General features: G+C 39.9%; 1 protein-coding gene across 1 annotated transcript; it reads right to left on the reverse strand.

The window, feature by feature from the left end:
* Positions 1 to 548: 548 nt before the first annotated feature.
* LOC118811076 (nectin-2-like) lies at positions 549 to 17,421 on the reverse strand. The gene is made up of 10 exons (XM_036575289.1): positions 17,073 to 17,421; positions 11,409 to 11,518; positions 11,076 to 11,325; positions 9,813 to 10,109; positions 9,339 to 9,453; positions 7,822 to 7,970; positions 4,280 to 4,376; positions 4,111 to 4,147; positions 1,870 to 1,944; positions 549 to 1,795 (listed from the first exon to the last, which is right to left on the reverse strand). The coding sequence occupies exons 1-10, from the start codon at positions 17,128 to 17,130 to the stop codon at positions 1,745 to 1,747; spliced, it is 1,239 nt and encodes a 412-aa protein (XP_036431182.1). The 5' UTR covers positions 17,131 to 17,421; the 3' UTR covers positions 549 to 1,744.
* Positions 17,422 to 20,978: the final 3,557 nt, after the last annotated feature.

Consider the following 20,978-nt stretch of genomic DNA (forward strand, 5'->3'; position numbering starts at 1 on the left):
TGGAGTTTGTAGGTGGTGCCCTTTCCAGAACCCTGCCCACTTGCTCCAAGAAGGCTGGCTATGTTGAACTGTTGTTTGGTGCACAAGTATGCACAACCCTGCGATTTTTGCATTGAGGTGGCTCTCTCATCCACTGGCCAAACTCTAACTGCATGGCAGCCAGCCTGGGATTCGTGAGTATCTCCACACCAGCCCGGCGCCCTGTACAACTCCTGAGTAGGAGAGGGACCAACCCCTATTAAGGAGTTTGGTTCCAGAGCCAACACTGTGAGTGGAGGTGAGCCCAACTATATCTAGTTGGTACCTCTAAACCTCCCAGCTCCTTACCATCCAATGAGGTTACATTCCACGTACCAAGAGCTAGTTTTCGCCACAAGTGTCCATGCCATCAACGATTCCCCTCTCCTACCACCTATACGGCACTGCACCGGTCCCTCATGCTAGACCATGGTCCCCCCCCATGTTGCCTTTCCGGGCTGAACCCATATTGGAATGATCAATATTCCCCTTGTAAATACACATACTCAAATGTAAGTTCTTATGTTTAAATAGGCAATAACATGTTTAATATTCAACTGATTCAACTTAATATTCACCAAATTAGTTTCATAAGTGTTACATATTTTTGCATTTTTTTTGTCTTTCTCAATGTATGATTTACAAAGTGCCATATTTATCAGTTTACAGCTGACTATACACAAACTGGAAAAAACTGACATAAGGAAGCTGATGGAAAGCAGTGATGAAAACAGCCAGCAGGTCCATCCAGAAGTCTCTCATCTGTTCACTGTTCATTAAAAATGTAAACAAAACCTGTGTCATGCATTCTTCTGGCCTCGACTCGCACAGGGACTACATTTCCCACAATCCCTTGGGAGATTATGTGACTGTTCAACCTCACGTCCAACCAATCATTGATCCAACTATCCTGAATTCTGATCTGTTCCGCCTGTGTTACCTGTCATATGACCTTCCTGGTTTAGTATATAAGCCAGGGCTTTAGCGTAGTATAGCTGCAATGTATTGGTTCTCCTATATAAATACTGGGTGTTTCCATTGTGTTATCAGTTGCCCTTTTTGTGTATTGGACTCTTTTTCTGGATTTCTGTTCGTTGCCTTTTGTCTTTGCCCTTCTGGTTATGTTTACCCTGTTTTGCCTTTTTTCTGTTTTGGATTTGACCCACGCCTGTACTACGACAGTTCTTGCTAATCCCTTTTCTATTAAAGCTTCATCTCTTGGATTTTACCACAAGCGTCTGACTGGGTCTGTCACGGTACAACCTGCTTCACAACTTTATTAGCAGTCTGTTACTGGAAGCACAGCCTTTAGAAATAAAGCACAACTATAACAGATAACAGAACTAATCAAGCGTTTCTAGCTATCTGAAATAATGAAAATACATAAAATAGCAAAAAAATAAACCTGATTGTGCACACTGACATTTGTAATCAAACAGGATCCAAATCATCTTAACTCTGTTCATACTGAGTGATCAGAACTGCCTGATTCTGGTCCGTGTCTGAATCATCATGGTGTATAAAAGCACAACAGTGAATAAAGACCCTTCATAAACAGAAGCTCCTCTGACTGATCTGAGAGAATCACTCTGACTTTAGGAATCATCTGATGTGTTTTGAGCTCTAAAAGCTCTTTAATCCTCAGAAATCCTCCGTACGCCTCTTTAATGTTCTGTCCTTAGAGCTGAAGCTACAGTGGTGAATGAAGAGTAAATGAACACAGCTGTTAGTTCTCGTTCTCTGGAGCTCTTCTCATCACTGGGTGAGGACGGACAACCTGAAAAACAGGAGATCTTAGGAACTGTTATGAAGCTCAACCAGAGAATGAAGGTACACAGAGTGCAGACTTACAGTCAGAGTGTCGTAGTCGGAGGACGTGGTGTTGGGGTTCAGAGCTGAGTAAGTGTCGTCTCCAGACTTTGGAGCCTTTTAGAGAGACGAGGAGGAACAGCTTCAGTTTTTATTCAGGATCAGTCAGAGATGCTCACAAGTTGATTTAGGAGTCTGAGTTCTGAGTCAAGTCCTCAGTCTTTAGTAGAGAATTATTTGGTTATATAATAGTGTAGTGTTGTTATTAGCTGCACTGAACAAAAGTAAACCTTTCAGTCTGATGGTTTCAAATAACAAATCTTTCATTACAGAAAAACATTCAGTCTGGAGGTCAGAACTGAAGCGCTACACGCAGTAAATGTGGTGTTTGAGGGGAAAAAACAAAAACAACTTTAAACATTTCATCTGCATTTTATAAAGCATGTACACCAGCTAGCAAAACAGGTAAGGCAGCCGAAGTTTCTGTAAGTTTGTAGTGAGATCTGTGATTTATTAAATCTTCAGCTAGAACAGCTGTTGTGTTAAATAGTATATTTGCAAATGTCATCCATACTATGCTAGCCAACTATTTCAAGTTGTTTTCCCTCTTTCCTTTAAACTTTCTCATTTTTTAATGTCACATATACCGCTTCGTTTTGTGCATCAGACAGAAGGTTTTTCTAGAATGAAAAACCTATTTATTTATTGTGAATGCTACCGTGACAGCAGAACGTAGAACATTCCAGAGATATGAAAGCTGCTCATATTCAGGTGAGTCTTGGTAAAGCAGGTAGATGCTGGGAACAAACAGCACACTTTTATTTATTGTTTGTTATTTAAAATGAGTATTATATTAGTTATGACAGGTGACTGAGTGCACATCGAACAGGTAACTTAGCTGTTAGAACATGATAAAAGAAAGCAAGGTTCTAGATTAATTACACTGTAACCGAACTGGTTATCCTTTTTAGTTGGGTCTTTTCTCAAAGCCGTGTGCTTTAGGAGGTTGTTCTTACTCCTTCCCTCTAGGGGGCTCCAAAGTGGAATTAATAGAGAAAGTCTGTCCAAGCACATGTATTTCTGCCTGGAATCAACTTGGTGGGAAGCTTGTTGGTTTTCTATTGTTTGTGTACTGTTGCCTTTTTTAACAAAATGCAATTGCAATGTATAGCTTCATTGCAGTTATAGGCCATGGTAATGCTAGTTGGTTATACTAATCTACTTCTAGTTGTGTTATGCCAATGCTGAGCTAGTCCTAATGCTAATATGCTAAGCTAAAGCTAAAAATGCTAAGCTAAAGCTCTTTTTGTAGCTAAAGTTGGGTTTGGTATGGGTTTCTCATACGCTGTATTCATCTTCATGTGCAGAAGGAGTTTTTTTGAACTCATTTAACACATGGACTGGGTTATCACTGGAGGACTGTGAGGAGTTTCCAGCTCAAGGCCTTTCAGCTCTGTCTACCCAGTTACCAGCTATTCCTGCCACCATCTCTATGGACCTCCATTCTGCTGGTGGGACTGAACCATAACTTTTTTTCTACTTCTAGTTTAATGTCACTGCCACATCAAAGACTTCTCACTTCAGTAGTTTCTACATTGCCTTTGTGTATATATAGTTTATGTGTGGGTTTTCTGAGGTGGGAGTTTGTTTTACTGTTGGTGGGGTGGTTGAACATTTGCATCTGGGGTAAAAACTTTGAATTTATGGCTTTTTTTTCCTCTCCTCTCTCTACATCATAAAGACTATTGAATATACCTGTTTGTTGTACCAGCTCTTGCTTTGAACTCTTCTTTGGCTGCCTCTATATATTTACACATCACAGGTTGTCCCTACTCTTAAGTTTATGGGGCTATTTTTTCTAGTGTGTATTCTAGGGGGTAAGAAATAAGCTAGATAGTCTTATAATAAGTGCACAACCATCTCAAAATGGAAAATATTCGATATATTGACTAGATTTAAGATCATTTCATGTGACAAGATGCACGAGATGCTTTTTGCAGTGTAGCTAATCCAGCCAAAGTATCTGTGACTTTCTAAAACTTCATCATAGCTATCATGGCAATTAGCATACTTACTAACGTTATACAAACTGTCAGCTGATCGTTTCTACTCTTTCATTTAAATACATTTTAGGGTTTTCTGGATTGAAAACCATATTATTTGAAGCTGTATTGAACCTATCGCTGTTGTGAGCTGCAGTAGAACAGCTTTAGAAGACTGGAATGGCATCAACTCTTAAGGAACACGTTCATAAACAGAAAGAGTAAAACTTTCTCCCAGTACCTGAACATCAGCTCCTCTCTCTGCTCCTCTCTTCCTCCTGATCACACAGATTAAACACAAACAGGCTGTTTAAGAGTTTTTAATTAAGGCTAAACTGAGTTCATGGTTAAATTTGTTTTTAGAAAGTGATAGACTTTCATGGCCATGTCTAAAGAACACTGTTACTCACTGAACGCAGAGAATAATGTTAATAAGAGACAGAAGCAGAGCAGAAAGGAAGCCAACAGTTCCCCAAACTGCATACTGCTTACACAGCCCAGCTGAACCTGAAATATAGAACATTTACACAGACAAATACGGTTACATTAACCTACTCAATTTCTAAAACATTTGGTGGATGTGTAATATTTTAATAATTATAATAATTATAATGATTTTTTAATAGCACTTTTCATGCTGGTGGCAGCTCCAATTGCTTCACAGACAGGTAATAAAGTTAAATAGTAATACAAAAAATAAGTATTAATATAGAATCATATAAGAAAATGACACAGATCAAATAAAAAAAATAAATACCAGAGTTCTTACTAAATGCTAAGTTAATGTGACGTTTTCAGATGTTTATTAAAAGTGAGCTCTGAGCTCGACTGTCTAATAAAAGCTGAACTGAGCTCCACAGTTTAGAAGCAGAATAACTGAAAGAGTCTCTCCACGTTTTCTGGTTTTTACAGGTGTTTGTAGAAGGTCAGAATCTGCAGATGTGAGATCATAAACAGACAGACACTCTGTGATGTCAGCGGTGCTTTAAGGTCATTTAGAGCTTTAAAAACCAGTAGCAGAGCTTTAAACTCTATCCTGAGCGATACAGACAGTCAGTGCAGCTCTTTTAAAGCAGGACTGATCTGATCTCTCTGTGTTGTTTTTGTTAGGATGCTGCTGTATTTTGTATGAGTTGTAAAGGATGTATTGTTTTCTGAGGAAGTTCAGTAAGGAGATCATTACAGTGATCAACTCTGCTAAATAAATGCAGCAACAAGTTTCTCTGTGTCACTCTGAGAGAGAAAAGGCCAAACTTTACTGATTTTCTCAAATGATAAAAAGCTACTTTAGTGACTGTGATTACATGCAGATAAAACAGAGCTCAGAGTCTAAGATCACACCCAGGTTTCTACTGCAGGTTTGGTTTATGAAGTTAATGAACCAAGTTTCTCATAAAGCAGCTTTCTCTGAGTTTTTGTACCAACAATCAGTATTTCAGTTTTTTAGTGACTTAATTTTGCGACATCCACTGAAAATATCTGACACACAGCTGGTCAGTCTATCCACAGAGTCTTGATCATCAGAAGGAATGGAAATGTATAATTGTGTGTCATCAGCATAAATATGAAAATTATACTTCCTAATGACATCACCTAGAGGTAGCATGTACAAAGAGAAAAGCAAAGGCCCTAAGACTGAACCTTGATGGACTCCACAAGAAATGCCAAATCTTTTTGATGAACGATTTCCAAGTAAAACCATGAACTGCCCTGCCCACTCAGCCCACAGCAGCTAAGCGCCGCCCATTCCACCTACAGCAGTTTAGCCCCACTATTCAGCTACAGCAGTTTAGCCCCACTATTCAGCCTACAGCAGTTTAGCTCCACCATTCAGCTACAGCAGTTTAGCCCCACCCATTCCAGAAATAACGTGGTGTTGTTCCTGCAGACATTCTGTAACATTATTGTGATGGAAGATGTGGAAAAAGTGAATAAACGTTGTGCTGTTCATGGCTTTCAGGAAGTAAATAGATCATTGCAGCCTTTCAGAAGGACCCACCCATCCAAAAGCTTCAGCTAATGAATTCCCTTTCCCCACATTCCTGAAGATTGTTATTCCAGACTTAAAAGTTTTTTCCACATTTTTCATTGAACAACCCTTTACATTTTGGCACATTTATCATTTTTAGGGAAAAAAATGAACCTGTCTAGAATTTAAGGTAAGTATAAAGAATTACACAACTACATGATTATGTAATAATTTATTGCAACATTAAACATTAAAAGGCTCCAGCTCCCCCCGCAACCCAGAAAGATAAGCGGTTTCAGAAAATGTGTGTGTGTGAGTGTGTGTGTGTGTGTGTGTATACATACACACTCCTTCTCCAGTCAGTGTGTCTGTACATCTGATTTACAATCAGAACTAAACTGATTTAGCCAAACTAAAGCCTACTAAACCTTTTAGCCAAAGCTTGTCCGACCTCGCAACAGTAGACTGGAAAGAACACATCTGTGGGCGGAGCTTGAAAAGATCAGTTAATATTTCAGCAATGAGAGTGAGAGGAATAAGTCAGAATGAAGGAAGACAAAGAGAGAGAAAGAGAGAAGGAAAACGGGAACAAGAGAACAAAACTCAGAAACAACAGCGAGGAATCAAAAAGTGGAAGCTGGCTGGAAACCAGACGGCCTGCTCTAATTAAAGCTCCAGTTCAGTGAAAAATCCCCCTTAAACCAAAAGTAGCCCATCAGCTGAGACGTGTTTGGAGTCTGAAGTTTGCTTCTTTAGTTTTGCACTGAAGCTACGAGGCTGTTCAGCTCAGTAATGGACGCTGCTGTACACCAGTTAGCTTTGTGTAAACTGTCTACATCATCATCACACACTCGATTCAAACTGTGTCGAGTTTTACTTTAATTTCACTTCTGATGTTAGTGTGGTATTATGTACCCAAAAACAGTCCTTATTTTTACACACCCATTTTACAAACTCTTTTCATCCCTTATAATTAAACAGGCTGTTTATGTTACTGTGCCTTTAAGACTGATATATGTAAACGAGCTCTGTTCTGATTGGCCCTATATTGTGCCTTGTTCAAAAACTGGTCCACTCTTTATAACTTCAGTGTGAATAAGCAGAGCTAAACTGTATTCAAAAATACAATATATCATTTATTAACTGTTATTGTGATTTTGGCCTTTTCAATACTGATATCACAGAAAACTGCAATATGCAAATGAGCCCTCTAACCAATTATGGTGTGAAATACTGTGAGCTTCCTGACCAATCAGAGCTCCAGATGAGTGTTTTTAATGAATCAATCATGTAGTTCTAATATACATCAGTCCTTAACCAAGTCACATCTAGGAGTGACTAATGCATTTTTATCATATTTTAAAAGGGAATTTCACCAATTTGTCATAACAATTCACACAAATTTAGATAATTAAATGGCTAAGATGTAAACAAAGTCATTCAGAGTGGTGTGATCTGTTCTAGAGAAGCTTACCAGGTCAGAATTTTTCACAGTGGCGGTGATAGGAACCAGACATCTGAAGAGTTGTTATTACACGATAATATGCAACACAAATATGCCTGAAACATTGTTTCATTACAGCTTTGAAATAAGACATACCTATTAAAGAAGTTTTTAATAGAAAATAAAATGTCTATATTTGTGTTGTAGTCATGGCGACCCCTGGTTCCTATCACCACCACTGTAAAGACATCTGAACCATTTCACACCAAACCGCTCTGAATCTCTCTGTTTACATCTCACACACTGAACTATGCAGTGATTCTGAAAAATCTGTGGATCTGTGTATGAATATATGAATACATACATACATGAATATTTAGCAACATTCATATGTTCTGCGCATCGTGCAGCTCGACTACACGACAGCCGATCAGACTCAGAGGCCGTGTACATGTGAACGTATCCTCTGTGGAGCTGAAGCTCAGCCATGTGAGAGTGAACAGTGATCCTGGTGCATATATATGGATGGTTTCACTCACCCCTGACCGTCACGCTGACCTGGTCCGTTCCTGTGCCGACGCTGTTCCTGACCTCACAGATGAAAGTGGTGCTCACCGTCTCATCCACTTTCAGCACGGTCAGTTTGTTCTCCTTCACCTGCACCGTCTCCGGCATCAGACCCGACGTCCTGTCACGGCACGTTAAAGCAACGTCAAAACAACGTTAAAGAGTCCGTCTTCTACATTTTTACTTATTTTACCTTCTCGCCCACCTGAAATCCACAGATAACAACATCTGTGTGTGTTTATGTATCAAAATCACTGTAATCCAGTAACTTCTCTATATTCCACATATGAAACTTAAAAACAACAGTGTTTATTGATTTCATACACCAAAGATTAATAAATCAATAATGTTAATAAATATTCTTCAGGCTCCATCTATCACTAATTAATTATTATTAATGATATGATCCATATCTTTGGTGCAGAAGACTCTTGATCTTAATTTCATGCACCAGTGACACACTCTGAATAACCAAAAGGATGAAGAGGAGAGTTCCATTAGTAAAGATCAGTAAAGTATTTCTATCTGCTGAAAAGAAAGACTGAGATTCGCTACAATAATTTATTAGGAAATGATACCAGTTAAAGGGGAACTCCATCCATTTTTTCAAAATTCGTGCATAATTAAGTGGTTAAGATATAAACAGAGTCGTTCAGAGTGGTTTGGTGTGAAACGCTCTGTTCTAGAAAAACTTACCGAGTCAGAACTGTTCACAGTGGTGGTGATAGGAACCAGACATCCGCCTCTAAAAGCTCCCTCACAGAAAGTTCCTACATGAAATGGTTATGAATTCACTGCCTGATGACTGAGACACTGTTTTATGATAGATTTGAAATAAAAGTAAAACATATTTTTAACAGGGTGTTATGAGCAAAAATTGTCCTCAAAGAGAACTTCAGAAAACTGTAGGTTCACTGCTAGTTTTTGATGGTAAATACATGGCTATATTTGTACTGTGACCATCATGACCACTGGTGTCTATCACTACCACTGTAAAGAATTCGTGGTGAGTGAGTTGGTAAGTTTCTCTACAGTGACCCGTTTCACATCAAACCACTCTGAATGACTGTCAACATCTTAATTGAATTATGGAGATATTTTGAAATATGGGTGGAACTGCACTGTGAACAGCCAGGAGACACGGTGTCTATCTCTTCCTGAATGATCTTAAAGCCTCTGTCCTCCATCAAATCCAAAGCCCTTGTAGCAGCCACTGACCACTCCAGCTGCCAGCATAAGCTGTTTATATATTGTGGGTTAAAATGACGTCAAAAGGCCTGAGGATTAAGCTTATAAAGCTCAGTCCAGCAGTGATTATGGAAACCAGGAACGGTCAGCAAGATGGAAGGAGACAAGGAGGCTGGAAAAGAGGCTAATGGAGGCTAATGGAGGTTAATGGGAAATCAATAAAATCACTGATAGAGCCCACTGAAGGAGCTCATTGGGCAGCGGTAGATGGTCCTGAGGCGTTTGCACAGGACATACTCACGTTCTCCAGGTGATGGTGGGGGGAGGGTTCCCCTGAGTCTGGCAGGTCAGCACTGCATTTGTGCGTCCTAAATACCAGTTACTGTCATACCCCACAATCTGCACCTGAGGAGGATCTGAGAGAAAGTGTAGAAAGAGTAAAGGTTAACTATGTACCATGAGCATGAAGGTTTCATCTGAACATTAACTAGCACAACATGAGCCACATTTGCCCTGAGGCAGAGCACAAGCTAATCCAGTGCAGCAGCTCTGCAGGTTCCTGACTGTCAATGAGCTCAATAGCCTTTAGAGTGGAATACATTTGTATTGGTTCCAGTGAAAAACATGCTCCTGTTTCCCTCCTGAGTCGCTCGAGTTTACCAGAGTGTCTACAGTAACAGTCAGGCAGTGATCTGGACATAATGAGGCTTTTGAGACTCGCTTTATTCAGCAGCTCTGCTGATGAACGGAATTGGTGCTCTGAGCTGTGACGTACATTCAATCACCAGCTTCATGGGGAAAGTCTCCGGGCTGGTCAGCATCCGGTGTGACACCTCACAGCTGATGTCTCTGCCGTTGTCAGCAGGAGTCGGCACCAACCAGTACTCGCTCTTCACCGTCACCGTGTTGTCCTGGTTATCTCTCTCTGTCAGGGTTGTTCCGTTGCCCCCCACTGAAGTCACCCAGGAGATGGTGGCTGGCGGACGCCCGTTGACCGACTCGCAGCGGGCCACAATGACCGAGGCTGTGCCAGCCTGTACAGTGACTGTGGAGGCGGTGTTTGAGGGCTTGGCTGGAACAGAAAGAAAGAGATTAGATGATGGATGATGAAGTAGAGTTGTAACTAATGTAGTTTCTGATGTACAGTTCTCTGTAAAAATGGACAGAAGTACACTGTGTAGCTAAAAACAGTAGAATCAGTCGTCTACAAGCTTCCTCTGAGACGTGAAGCTCCACTACACCTTTTCAAACTGCTAAACCAACAGAAACAGCTCAACACGTCTGAAGGAGAACGCTGACTGCTGATTCTGTTATGTTAGCTAACAGATATACAGCTAGCATCACACTGAGTGATGGGAAGATGGAGGACCATCCTATCCATGATTATACACTAATGAACACATGGTTTTGTTACTAAATTCCATTTCTAATAATAGATCCCCCTAAATCTTACATACTGAACTTTTAAGTAAATACATATTGTAGTCATGTTATCGTATTTATGGTAAAATGTAAAATTAGTGTTTTTCTGAGCAAATAAACGCTTACAGACCAGAGCCCAATGTCCCAAAAGCATCTTAGTGTTAAAATCATCTTAACGGGTGATCAGTGTGATGCTCACTCTGCCATCTCAGACTGATCTTTCTGCATTTGAAAGGCCCAGCCTGGATAAACAGCTTTTTTTCCATCAAATTGCAAACCTTTGCACATTTATGTAAAAAGAAATGAGCCAGATGCAAAAGTTTGGGTGCCCTGGTCAAATTACATGTGTTGTTGATTTTCTGAGTGAAAATAAGTTACACGTCCTCTACAGAGACACACTTCTGTACATTTGAATGCGCAACAACTGCTTATTTGCTGAATTTAACACATTATAAGAAAAAAGTCTTTTAACCAGAAGTGTTCAAGCTTTTTAACACAACTGCATAAACAATACAAGCTCTTTTATGCTATTTTGATTGTTTTTTACATTTGAAAATTCAGATAATTTTATGTTTAATTTAACTGAATACTATTATAATCAATCACTACTGCTCACCTAGTATGGCGAGGTTGGTGACACCCTGCTCATTTCCACTGGGGTAAGTTGCATATTCACAGATGTACCTTCCCTCATCAGTCTTCTTAATATCCGTGATCTGAATGGTTGGACTCTCCAGCTGAAGTGGGTCACTTGTAAATCTCACGCGGCCAGTCACCGGGGACCTGGGGTAAAGAACTCCATGCGCAGGATGAAACACTGCAATGTTAGTTCGGGTGCCAGCAGCTGTTTCAAAAATCCAGGACACCTACAGGACAGAAAGAGAGAAAACTGAACCCAAACAGCGGCAATATATCTATATAAACTGATTATGGTGAGGTGACCTCTAACCTGTGTGAGCTGAGTTTGGCCTGGATCAGGAAATTGGCACTGCAGGGTTACAACTTGACCTGGATACGAAACCACCTCTGGCTGAACCTTCACACGCTGAGCCAACGACCCTGCAGAGAGAAGAAGACGAGGGGCCTGAGGACAGGATACTGCACTGAGCACAGGTGACCTCTGACCTTAGCCAGGTTAGGACAGTTTGAGGGTGTCCAGCGTGAGTGACGGTTCGGTCAAAATCACATTTTCACAATTAAACAGCCAACAATAAAAGTGACCACAGCAAAGTTCAGGTTAGCTTAGAATTCTAAGGTATTAGCTTTGTTTTACTTGTTCACTACATCAGTCTTGTAGTACAGCAGCGTATTATGGACTTTTAAATTCAAGTCAAATGCAAATTTGAAAATGTTTATTAAATTGTGTATTTACAACTGCATTCCGAGTGTCGATTATTAAAGACAAAAATTCAAGCAGCGAGCTCTCGTTCCCTCTCGGCTCAGCTGCCTTTTTAAAGAGCTGAGAGAGAACAGAGCGGGAGAGAGGGACGAGCAGCAGCAGATGAATAATCAACACATTTGTAGTATTTTAGAAGCATTGTTACAGGCTACTTCAGGACAGAGGAGGTTTAGAGCTGTGCATGTGTGTGGTTTGTAATTGATTGCATGTTAAGTTATTCGTTTTCAGGTGAGAGAGCACCGTGCTGGGCATGAAGTAAACTGATCAGTTTCATCACAGCTCTTATCACAGGAACCTATGCTGCACTAATAACAAAAATGATTTATTGTGCAGCTCTACTGCATAGCTAAACCACTTTGGTCCATGTTTACAGATAACAGTAAACAGTATGAGTAGCAAAATGGCTCCTAAATAGTACCAAAGGTCCCAGGTTCATTGACTTGAACTGTAAAGACGCAAAGACTGTAAAGGAAAACCTCACTTCACCTGAAGCGCTTATCATCCTCCTCCTCACTGACAGACGTTATTGTGAGTGTTTGTCTTGCTGGTTTAAATTCTGTGATAGAGGATAATTTCTGTGTAGGTGAAGTGAAAGAGGGAGAAAGACAAAGAGGAAGCGAAACCATATATAAACCTTATATAAAGTGCTTTCCTAAAAACCTTCCACTTCACTGACTCTACCAATAAAGCTTTATCTCTCTTGATTCCAGCTCCTTCGCTTTCCACAGTGAGAGGAACGAACTAAGGGGGCAGAACCTTGACCTTTTTGAAATGAGGCAGCAATTTCTCATCTTTTTAACTGTGCATTCAATTGACAAAACACTTTCAGCCTCAATTTGTCAGAAAACACAAGTCAAAATGAAAAACACTCAAGTATGTTTTATGAATTCATCCTGGCTGACAGATTTACAGAGGTGAAAGGCATTCAGTGTTTGAACTGAACTGAACTTACTGATTAACATTTATATGCTTAGTGCTGCCTTATTATAAAATCAATAAAGCTTCCCAAATTGAGCAGTCTTATACACCTTTCCTTGCTCTCTACACATGTACAAACATGCATGCATAAAAGGCTGCACAATAAATCATTTTTTAATCATTATTGTGCTATTAGTCTTAGTCAGTACTGATACTGCAGAAGACTGCAATATGCAAGCGAGACCTCCAACCAATCACAATGTTTAAATCACTGTGTGCTGTGAGCATCCTGACCAATCGCAGTTTCAGATGAGTTTCTATACAATGTAACACAGAGATGCTCAAAAGTCACTTCATGCAGAGTCAGAGTTGAGTCTGTTCGGTTACGCCCTCGTCTGAGTCAAGTCAGCTAAACGCATGTTCATGTCTAAACACTTCAAGCATCAAGCCAAATAATAGTAAATATATAAATCAATGCATGGAGATCCTAGAATCAGTATTAGCAGATAATTACTTTAAGAGCCCACAGCCTACATTTCTATTGCACTTTATTTATTTATTGGGAATTAAACAGGCTGCTGTTGTTCCTGTTCCTTTAAGACTATGTAAATGAGCTCTGTGCTGATTGGCTGTGTTGTATTGTGCCTGTAAAATCAGTCTACGCTGAAACACTCCTTATAACTTCAGTGTGAGTGGGTGGGGCTAAACTGCTGCAAACTGGATTGGTGGATATGCAGTACAGTGCAATTAAGGCACCTGAGAACAAACAGCTGTTTTTCTGGGCAGTCTTAAACAGCTGTTTTTCTGGGCAGTGAGCATTCATTTGCTCAGAAAAACTGAGTGTGACCCTTAGATTAGGGGAGATAAAGGCTAAATAAGACAATAAACAAATAAATGAATACATAAATAAATAAATAGGCCATCAGTTGATCTGGCTTGGTGAAGAAACTGGACCCAACCATAAAAATTGCAAGCTAGGGCTGCTCAGACATGGCGAAAATCAAAATCAGATTATTTTGCATTTACTGAACTTAAAAAACTTATCTTTTTAACAGAGGATTTCCTTGAACATTAAATACAATTAAACTGCAAAACAAATTAAAAAATGACAAAGAAAAAAAATATTTATAGATAAAATAATAAATAAAATAAAGTTTAACTACATTGTAACGCACATACACAACCTACTGAAAACTACTGAACATATAAAAATAATTAACAACACTGACAAAACGAGGGCGTAATAATCATTTTTATCCCCATTATCTAGTTTTCATAAGCGGTTAAAAATAAAGTTTGATTACTCGCCAAGCCTGAGCTAATGAACATGAAAAATACTGAATATCAGCATCAGCCCTCAAATCCCTCATCAGTGCAGACCAGCTTGTTACCTCTGAACACAGACAAACAGTATTGAGGTGTTAAATGAGGCGCCTGCAGCGTCTCTGGTAGAGGACATGGGTGAGATAAAGAGGATGATTAGACACAGGTCATCTTGAGTTCACACACAGAGAGAGACAGAATAGTGAGCAGTGAAGTTCCTCCTTTAATGAGGGAAGAGGAAGAAAGAAATGCACAAGGAGAGAAAAAACCACAACAGCTGCTCCACATCACATCTGTACAAAGCCTGACCCACAGAGAGAGAGAGAGAGAGAGAGAGAGAGAGAGAGAGAGAGAGAGAGAGAGAGAGAGAGAAGCACTGAGCTAGACTGGTTCAACTTGTCAATTCTCACTGACACAGCACAGAAAACAACTTATATTACTTATTTTTCTTTTTCTTCCATCTGTCCCTCTATCCCTCTTATTTCCTCCACCTGTTCTTCTATTCTTCTTTTCTTCCATGTCTCCCTCTATTCCTCTGTCCTTGTCCAATTCTGGAGATGGTGGTTTCAGCTGGGATGAAGCTGTCGCTCTCTCTCTCTGTCGCCCCCCAGGTTCAGCAAAAAATTAGCTCAGTTTCTGCTCCATTCTCAACTACTGCCTCACAACACACACCACCCCCCATCACAACCAAGAATCAAGGAGTTCTTTAAAGTGAAAGTTCAGCCAAAGTGATGAACTATTATTACTACACAGAGCACCTGTACCACCTCAAAGAAAGAGACAAGCTCCCCAACCAATGAAAAGGCAGCTTTGCTCTCTTCCTTATCATCAAAGGAGCTCCACTCCTCCACCTCCGTTGAAAGGGAAGAGGTCAAACTATTTTCAAGTAATCCAGCAAACTGATATTTTTCAGATCCGTGCTGCTACAGTGATGATGTCAGCAGTACATGTTTTCAAAACAAGCCTGGACACTGTATTCCAGAAATCTCTCCTATTCCAATACATATCAGAAACAAAAAGAACAGGGAGTTCATGTCTGATAATGTGAATTTATCCAATCTGCAGTATGTAAAATGTGAGTCTCTGAAACACAGTGCACAGGTTATTATGTTAGCTCTACTCAATATTTGATCTCTCACAAACTAGTCTTATTTGATTAATGATTTTATCACAGCCCGTGGGCTTAATGCTTTTAACAGAAACATGTTGAATGAATGTAGTGCTGAAACCGTATTAATTGAGTTGGCTCCACCAAACTTTAACTTTGTAAATGTCTCACATGCTGTCAGGAAAGGTGGAGGTGTAGCTGCTCTATTTGATGACTTTCCAATGTAAGAGATTATCATTGGGTGACATCACATCCTTTGAGTATCTTTGTGTGGTTCTGAAAGGGGCCCCAAGAATATATCTAGTAATTGTCCACTATCTTCTGGAGTACAATGCTAATTTTAGGTTATCTTTTATTTCAAGAGATTTTGATCATTTTGATATTGCTGGTGATTTTGACATACATATTGACAATCCTAATGACAGTTGTGCCAAGGAATTATGTTCCATATTGGACTCTATTGGACTCTCTCAGCAACGGATAAAGAAAGCTCTTCTAACTTAGTAATCAATCTCCTAATTTAGCAATGACCATGAGCACACATTCTGATGGTCGTACTCTGATTGTGGTTATTTCAAAGGGTTAACATAGCAACAGTTAAGGATTCATTACTGGTTTTTTTTTGGGTTTTTTTTTTGGTTTTTTTTTAATGTGGACTTCACTAAACATTGAAACCAAATACATTTGTTTGGCCCCAACCAGTCTGGCTTCCAACTGGTGAACTTAATGGAAACGACCTTTATAACAGTGACTGAGAAGCTCCAGGAAGGAAAATCAGCCAAACTGTAATCTGTTCTGCTTCCTCTTGGTCTCTCCGCAGCTTTTGACACCATCAACCACACAATCTTACTGGCTCCTGTACAATATTTGGAGGATTTAACCCTTCCTCACTCGAGAGGCCACCCAGGTGCTCGTTCAGTCTCTTGTCATCTCAAGGCTTGACTACTGCAACTCACTTTTGGCTGGTCTTCTTATGCGGCCATCAACCTCTGCAGCTCATCCAGAATGCAGCAGCTCGGCTCGTCTTCAATCTCCCCAAGTTCAGCCACGTCACCCGACTGCTGCGCTCCCTTCACCGGCTTCCTGTAGCTGCGTCAGATTTAAAATCCTAATGCTTGCCTACAAAGCCAAAAACGGACCAACTCCTCCCTGATGGCAATGGTCAAAACTCGAACTGTACCACGAGCCCTTCGAGCTTCAAGTACAGCTCAGCTTGACCCACCATCCTTGAAGACGCATGGAGGACAAGCATCAAGACTCTTCTCTGTCCTGGAGTCCAGGTGGTGGAACGAACTCCCACTGGCTGTCCAAACAGAAGAGTCTCTCACGGTCTTCAAATGCAGACTGAAGACCATCTCTTTATACAGCACTTATGTGAGCACCGAGTTAACTATTTATTAATATGTATTGTACTGCGCTATTTAATTCTGCAGGTCTTTTCTCTGGGTCTCAACATGGGCTTTTGTTTCTAGCAGTATCTGAGCTCAGGACTGGCTTTCTCTCTAACCTAACCTTGTAACTAGCAACAACAAAATTTGGACAACAAGGCACTTTTGTAAGTCACTCTGGGTAAGAGTGTCTGCTAAATGCTCTAAATGTAATATTTTAAATATTTTGTAAATTTCGAGAGATTTAAAAAATGGTATCAGTTATTAATCTGTAGTTACTGTAGCTCTGCTGTTCGTTCTAAAGCCACTTCCTGTGACTGAATCGTGTCAAATGTATTAAAATGTTCTGAAACACACTGTAACTGTTATATGTTGAAGGATTTTTAGTCTCTCCACGTTAATCTGACACAGATGTAGATCAACGCTGTGGAACACAAACACATTAAGAGCAGAAATGTAAATAAATGTAAAGTTTACCTGCCAGTAAAATGAGGATCAGTGCTGCTGTAATATTTGCTGAGCTCTGGGAAAACATGGCAGCATCACTCTTCAAACACAGCGGATACCTGAAGGTCCAGAAGGTCCAGAAGCTCCTCACTCTGACTCTCCTACACTTATGAACTGTTCTGATCTCAGCAGAGAGAAAGTCAGCAAAGACACTGAAGACGTGATCTGCATTGTGTGTTCTGTCGTCACTCCTCCCCTTTCAGCTCAGAGTCACTTCCTTTTTCACTCAACGCTCTCAGAAAGACGTCTGAGTGTGATGATCATTTTATTTCTGTTCTTCTTTGTGAGGATCATCTCATCACTGTCAGATCAAAACCTACTGACATACATTAAAGTCCAAAACGCTGCCACTTCAGAGAGGAAAGGGTTAGTTATGATAGCAGTGATATGAGATGAAGCTCTACATTTAGTGCAGAGACGCCCGCAGTTGGGGGGGGAGGGTGTTGTGGGTAATGAGGCAATCTTGCTTGGTGAGTAAGTACAGTCTGCGTTGGAAACACTACAGTCTTATGAAAATGTTTTAATGACGTCACATAAGTTAACATCCTCTACAAAGACCAACCTTAAATATGGCATCTTAGCTAATGTTAGTGCGCAACTTTTTCAAATTTCAAATTTTGCAAGGGCCACATTTTTCTAATGTGATAAATTCAGCAAATAAACAGTAGTTGTCATTAAAATGTGAAAAAGTGTGTTCTCTGTAGAGGACGTGTTAATTTATATTCACTGTTCAAATTCTATGTCTCTTTGGTATTTATCTTCTTAATTTAATGTGTTATTGTCTTATATGATTTTAAATTAATACTCATAGTTTCTACTATCAACTGTCTGTAAAACACTGTGTTGCCACTGGTATGAAAACTGCTCTATAAATAAAGATATTTTGCATGACTGTACATGAGAAGGGTGGAAATGGGCTTGCAAAAAAAAATCAATTTAGCTGTTTTCATTTCTGTATATGAGTTTATGAAAATATGACTGATGCAGAACTGGAATAGGAACTCAGAGGACACGTGTGAGATGATCTTGTCTTACAGAATCAGCATTTAGCATGATAATATTTACGCTACTTAACATTCTCAATCACATGACCAACGCTTCACACACAGAGCAGAATCTGAAGGCGTCTTTATTATTTCATGATCAAGCTGGTGAGTGTTACAGTTTGTAATCAGCCATCCTGAGTCTGAAAGACATTAAAAATATCCATTAGCATTCTTACATTATGGGCTGATTGGCTGTCACTAAACTTTATTTATTCATTTGTCCTTTTAAGAGAATCTCATGAACGCTACTTCCGTTTATGCTTAACCATCTGAACAGCAGCGAACACCATCTTTAAATTTGGTTTTACACAGTAATAGTGTGAGTGCAGAGAGTTCAAACCAGCTTAAACAACCTTTACATGAGGTCAGGCTTTACAGAACATTTCAGTAAATAAATAAGAGCTCATTTGTTGATCACTGATTATTTTGGAGAATTATGGATGTACTGGAAAAAAAAAAAATTACCTGACGAATAATCTTGTAATAATTGTAGAGTGTGGAAAATATTACAGTCAGATTAAATAACTGCAATCATCGCAAATAACTGCTAACATATCGAAAAACTGAAATTCGGTGATTAGGCCTGTTGAACTTATTATAAAATCATCGCACAGCATAAACTATTTAGCTCACTGACATACTGTACCAATAATAATAATAATAATAATATTATGAGCTGGGCTCATCACCCAGAATGTGTTCGAGCCGTAAAAAGGACGCGGTCACTTCTTTGGTTCGTGTCCTCGGATTCTTTAAACTTTGCTTTCAGACTTTTAACTATTCTTTGACAGTGCAGCCTTGTTGTTCCTACGGCCATGTTCAGCCATTTCTTTCAAATTCAATCTTTTTCAAAATCTCTTCGAACATGGAGGATTTTGGATAAATCTTCTAATTTTTTGTACAGAAATATAACCCCAGATGTTTATGAGTCTCAGCAGTGTGAGATTATAATGAATATTGAGTTGGATTGACATAAAAGCTGCATGAATTCCGATCTGGCCGTTTAGACTGAGTTGCATTGCTGCATATCCGATGTGTATCGGATTTCGGTACCACATATGAAAGCGTCTCAAATCGGAAATGTCAGATTCAGTGCATTTTTTTGCTGCTCACACTGACACACAGACACACATCTGTGTCACATATGAAGAAAAAGATGGGATTTGGGCCACTTTTACCTGTGTGAACAAAGCCTTAAAGACATGTGGCCAGAAAAACCCACATCAGCCTTGCGATTGATCAGGACACTTCTTACGTATGTATGACCCAAGATTAGCATTGCCTGTGCCCACATGAGCAAAATAAATAAGTGACCCTACAACAGGTTTGTTCTAGGAAAATAAATACAGGGTTAAGAGCTTGAGAACAAATGTGAAGTGCATTCTAAATAATGAATTAGCTGCAACATAAAAAGTGCAGGATTTGTGGCTCCTGAGTGGCACAACTGTCTAAGTGTTGGCCGTACCATCAGGAGATCGCAAGCTCGATCCCTGGTGATGCTACAGCCATCCGTAGAGTCCGAGAGAACACATTTGGCCTCGCTCTCTCTGGGTGGGTTGGATGGCCCCTCCTTCTCCCCCATCACTCAACGCGATGCTAGTCAGCGCAGGCGTCTATTAGCTGACATAACAGATCTGGCGGTTGCCGCTTTCCTGCGAGCGCGTTCAGCTGTCTAGTGACGTTGCATGAGTGGCAGTTCAAAAAGATGCAGTGGCTCTCAGAGGAAGGCTGTGCTAGCCTTCACCCTCCTAGCATTGGTAGTATCGTGTGATTGAGGGAGTCCTAACTAGCAGGTGGAAATGGAAACGACTAAATTGGGGGAAAATTAGGTAAAAATCCAAAGGAAAAAAAAGTGCAGGATTGCACTTGCAACAAGGTAACCTTGTTACCCAAGGTTTTACCTGAAGAGTACTGTGCAGTGCACAGTTCCACCACTGAGGGGCTCTAAAAAACACTAAAACTGTAAGAGTTAACAGTAAAACTGCAGTGCAGAGTTCCACCACTCAGGGGTGCTACAGAACACTAAAACCGTAAGATCTTATCTTATGAGAATGATTAGATCTCAGGAAAGAACATGAGAGTCCAGAAGTGAAGACCTGCGCTGGCGTGCAGGTGTGAAGGTCTGAAGGTGCTGAGGGAGGTTTTGTACCTGATTCTCGTCTCCACAAGAAGTGAAGTGACCTAAGAAGGAAACAGTCAATAAATTAGCCTAATTAGTTATAGTAGCAATGTCTGTTTGTCTGCCCTCTGATTGACTAACAACCTGTCCAGCGTGTGTCCTGTGCCCAGTGAGCATTGTGATAGGCTTCAGCACCCCCTGCAAACCAAGAGGATAAGGGGCTTAGATGATGAGTGAGTGAGTTGTAGTAGCTCTGAATCTTTATTTCTTTGTATCATTAAAATGCAGATTTATAAACATTAGCAGTGTAGACTTATGAAAGTGATAATGTCTGAAAGACAACCTTATTATCCATCCTAGACTATGGTGAGATAATCTATAGACACACATCTTCTAGTACCCTTAAACCTCTAGATTCAGTTTATCACTGAGCTAGAAGATTTGAGACTCATCACTGGAGACTATATATTACTCATTACTGGAAACCTGTACAGGACCCACTAATATTAGTCCTCTCTAGTCATGCGACAGGAAGCTAATTTTATTTCTGTGTTTTTAGGTTTCTTATGGCTTATTTTATTTGGTTCTTTTATGTAATTTAATTTGTTTGTCATTTTATATTTTATTGCTATTTCATGCCTATTATTTATTTGAGTTGTTATTTTTATTTTATTTATATTTTTGTCTTGATGATTTTCATTTGGTTTAGTT

Source organism: Colossoma macropomum, unplaced genomic scaffold (assembly GCF_904425465.1).
Source record: "Colossoma macropomum unplaced genomic scaffold, Colossoma_macropomum, whole genome shotgun sequence".
Taxonomy (NCBI): Eukaryota; Metazoa; Chordata; class Actinopteri; order Characiformes; family Serrasalmidae; genus Colossoma; species Colossoma macropomum.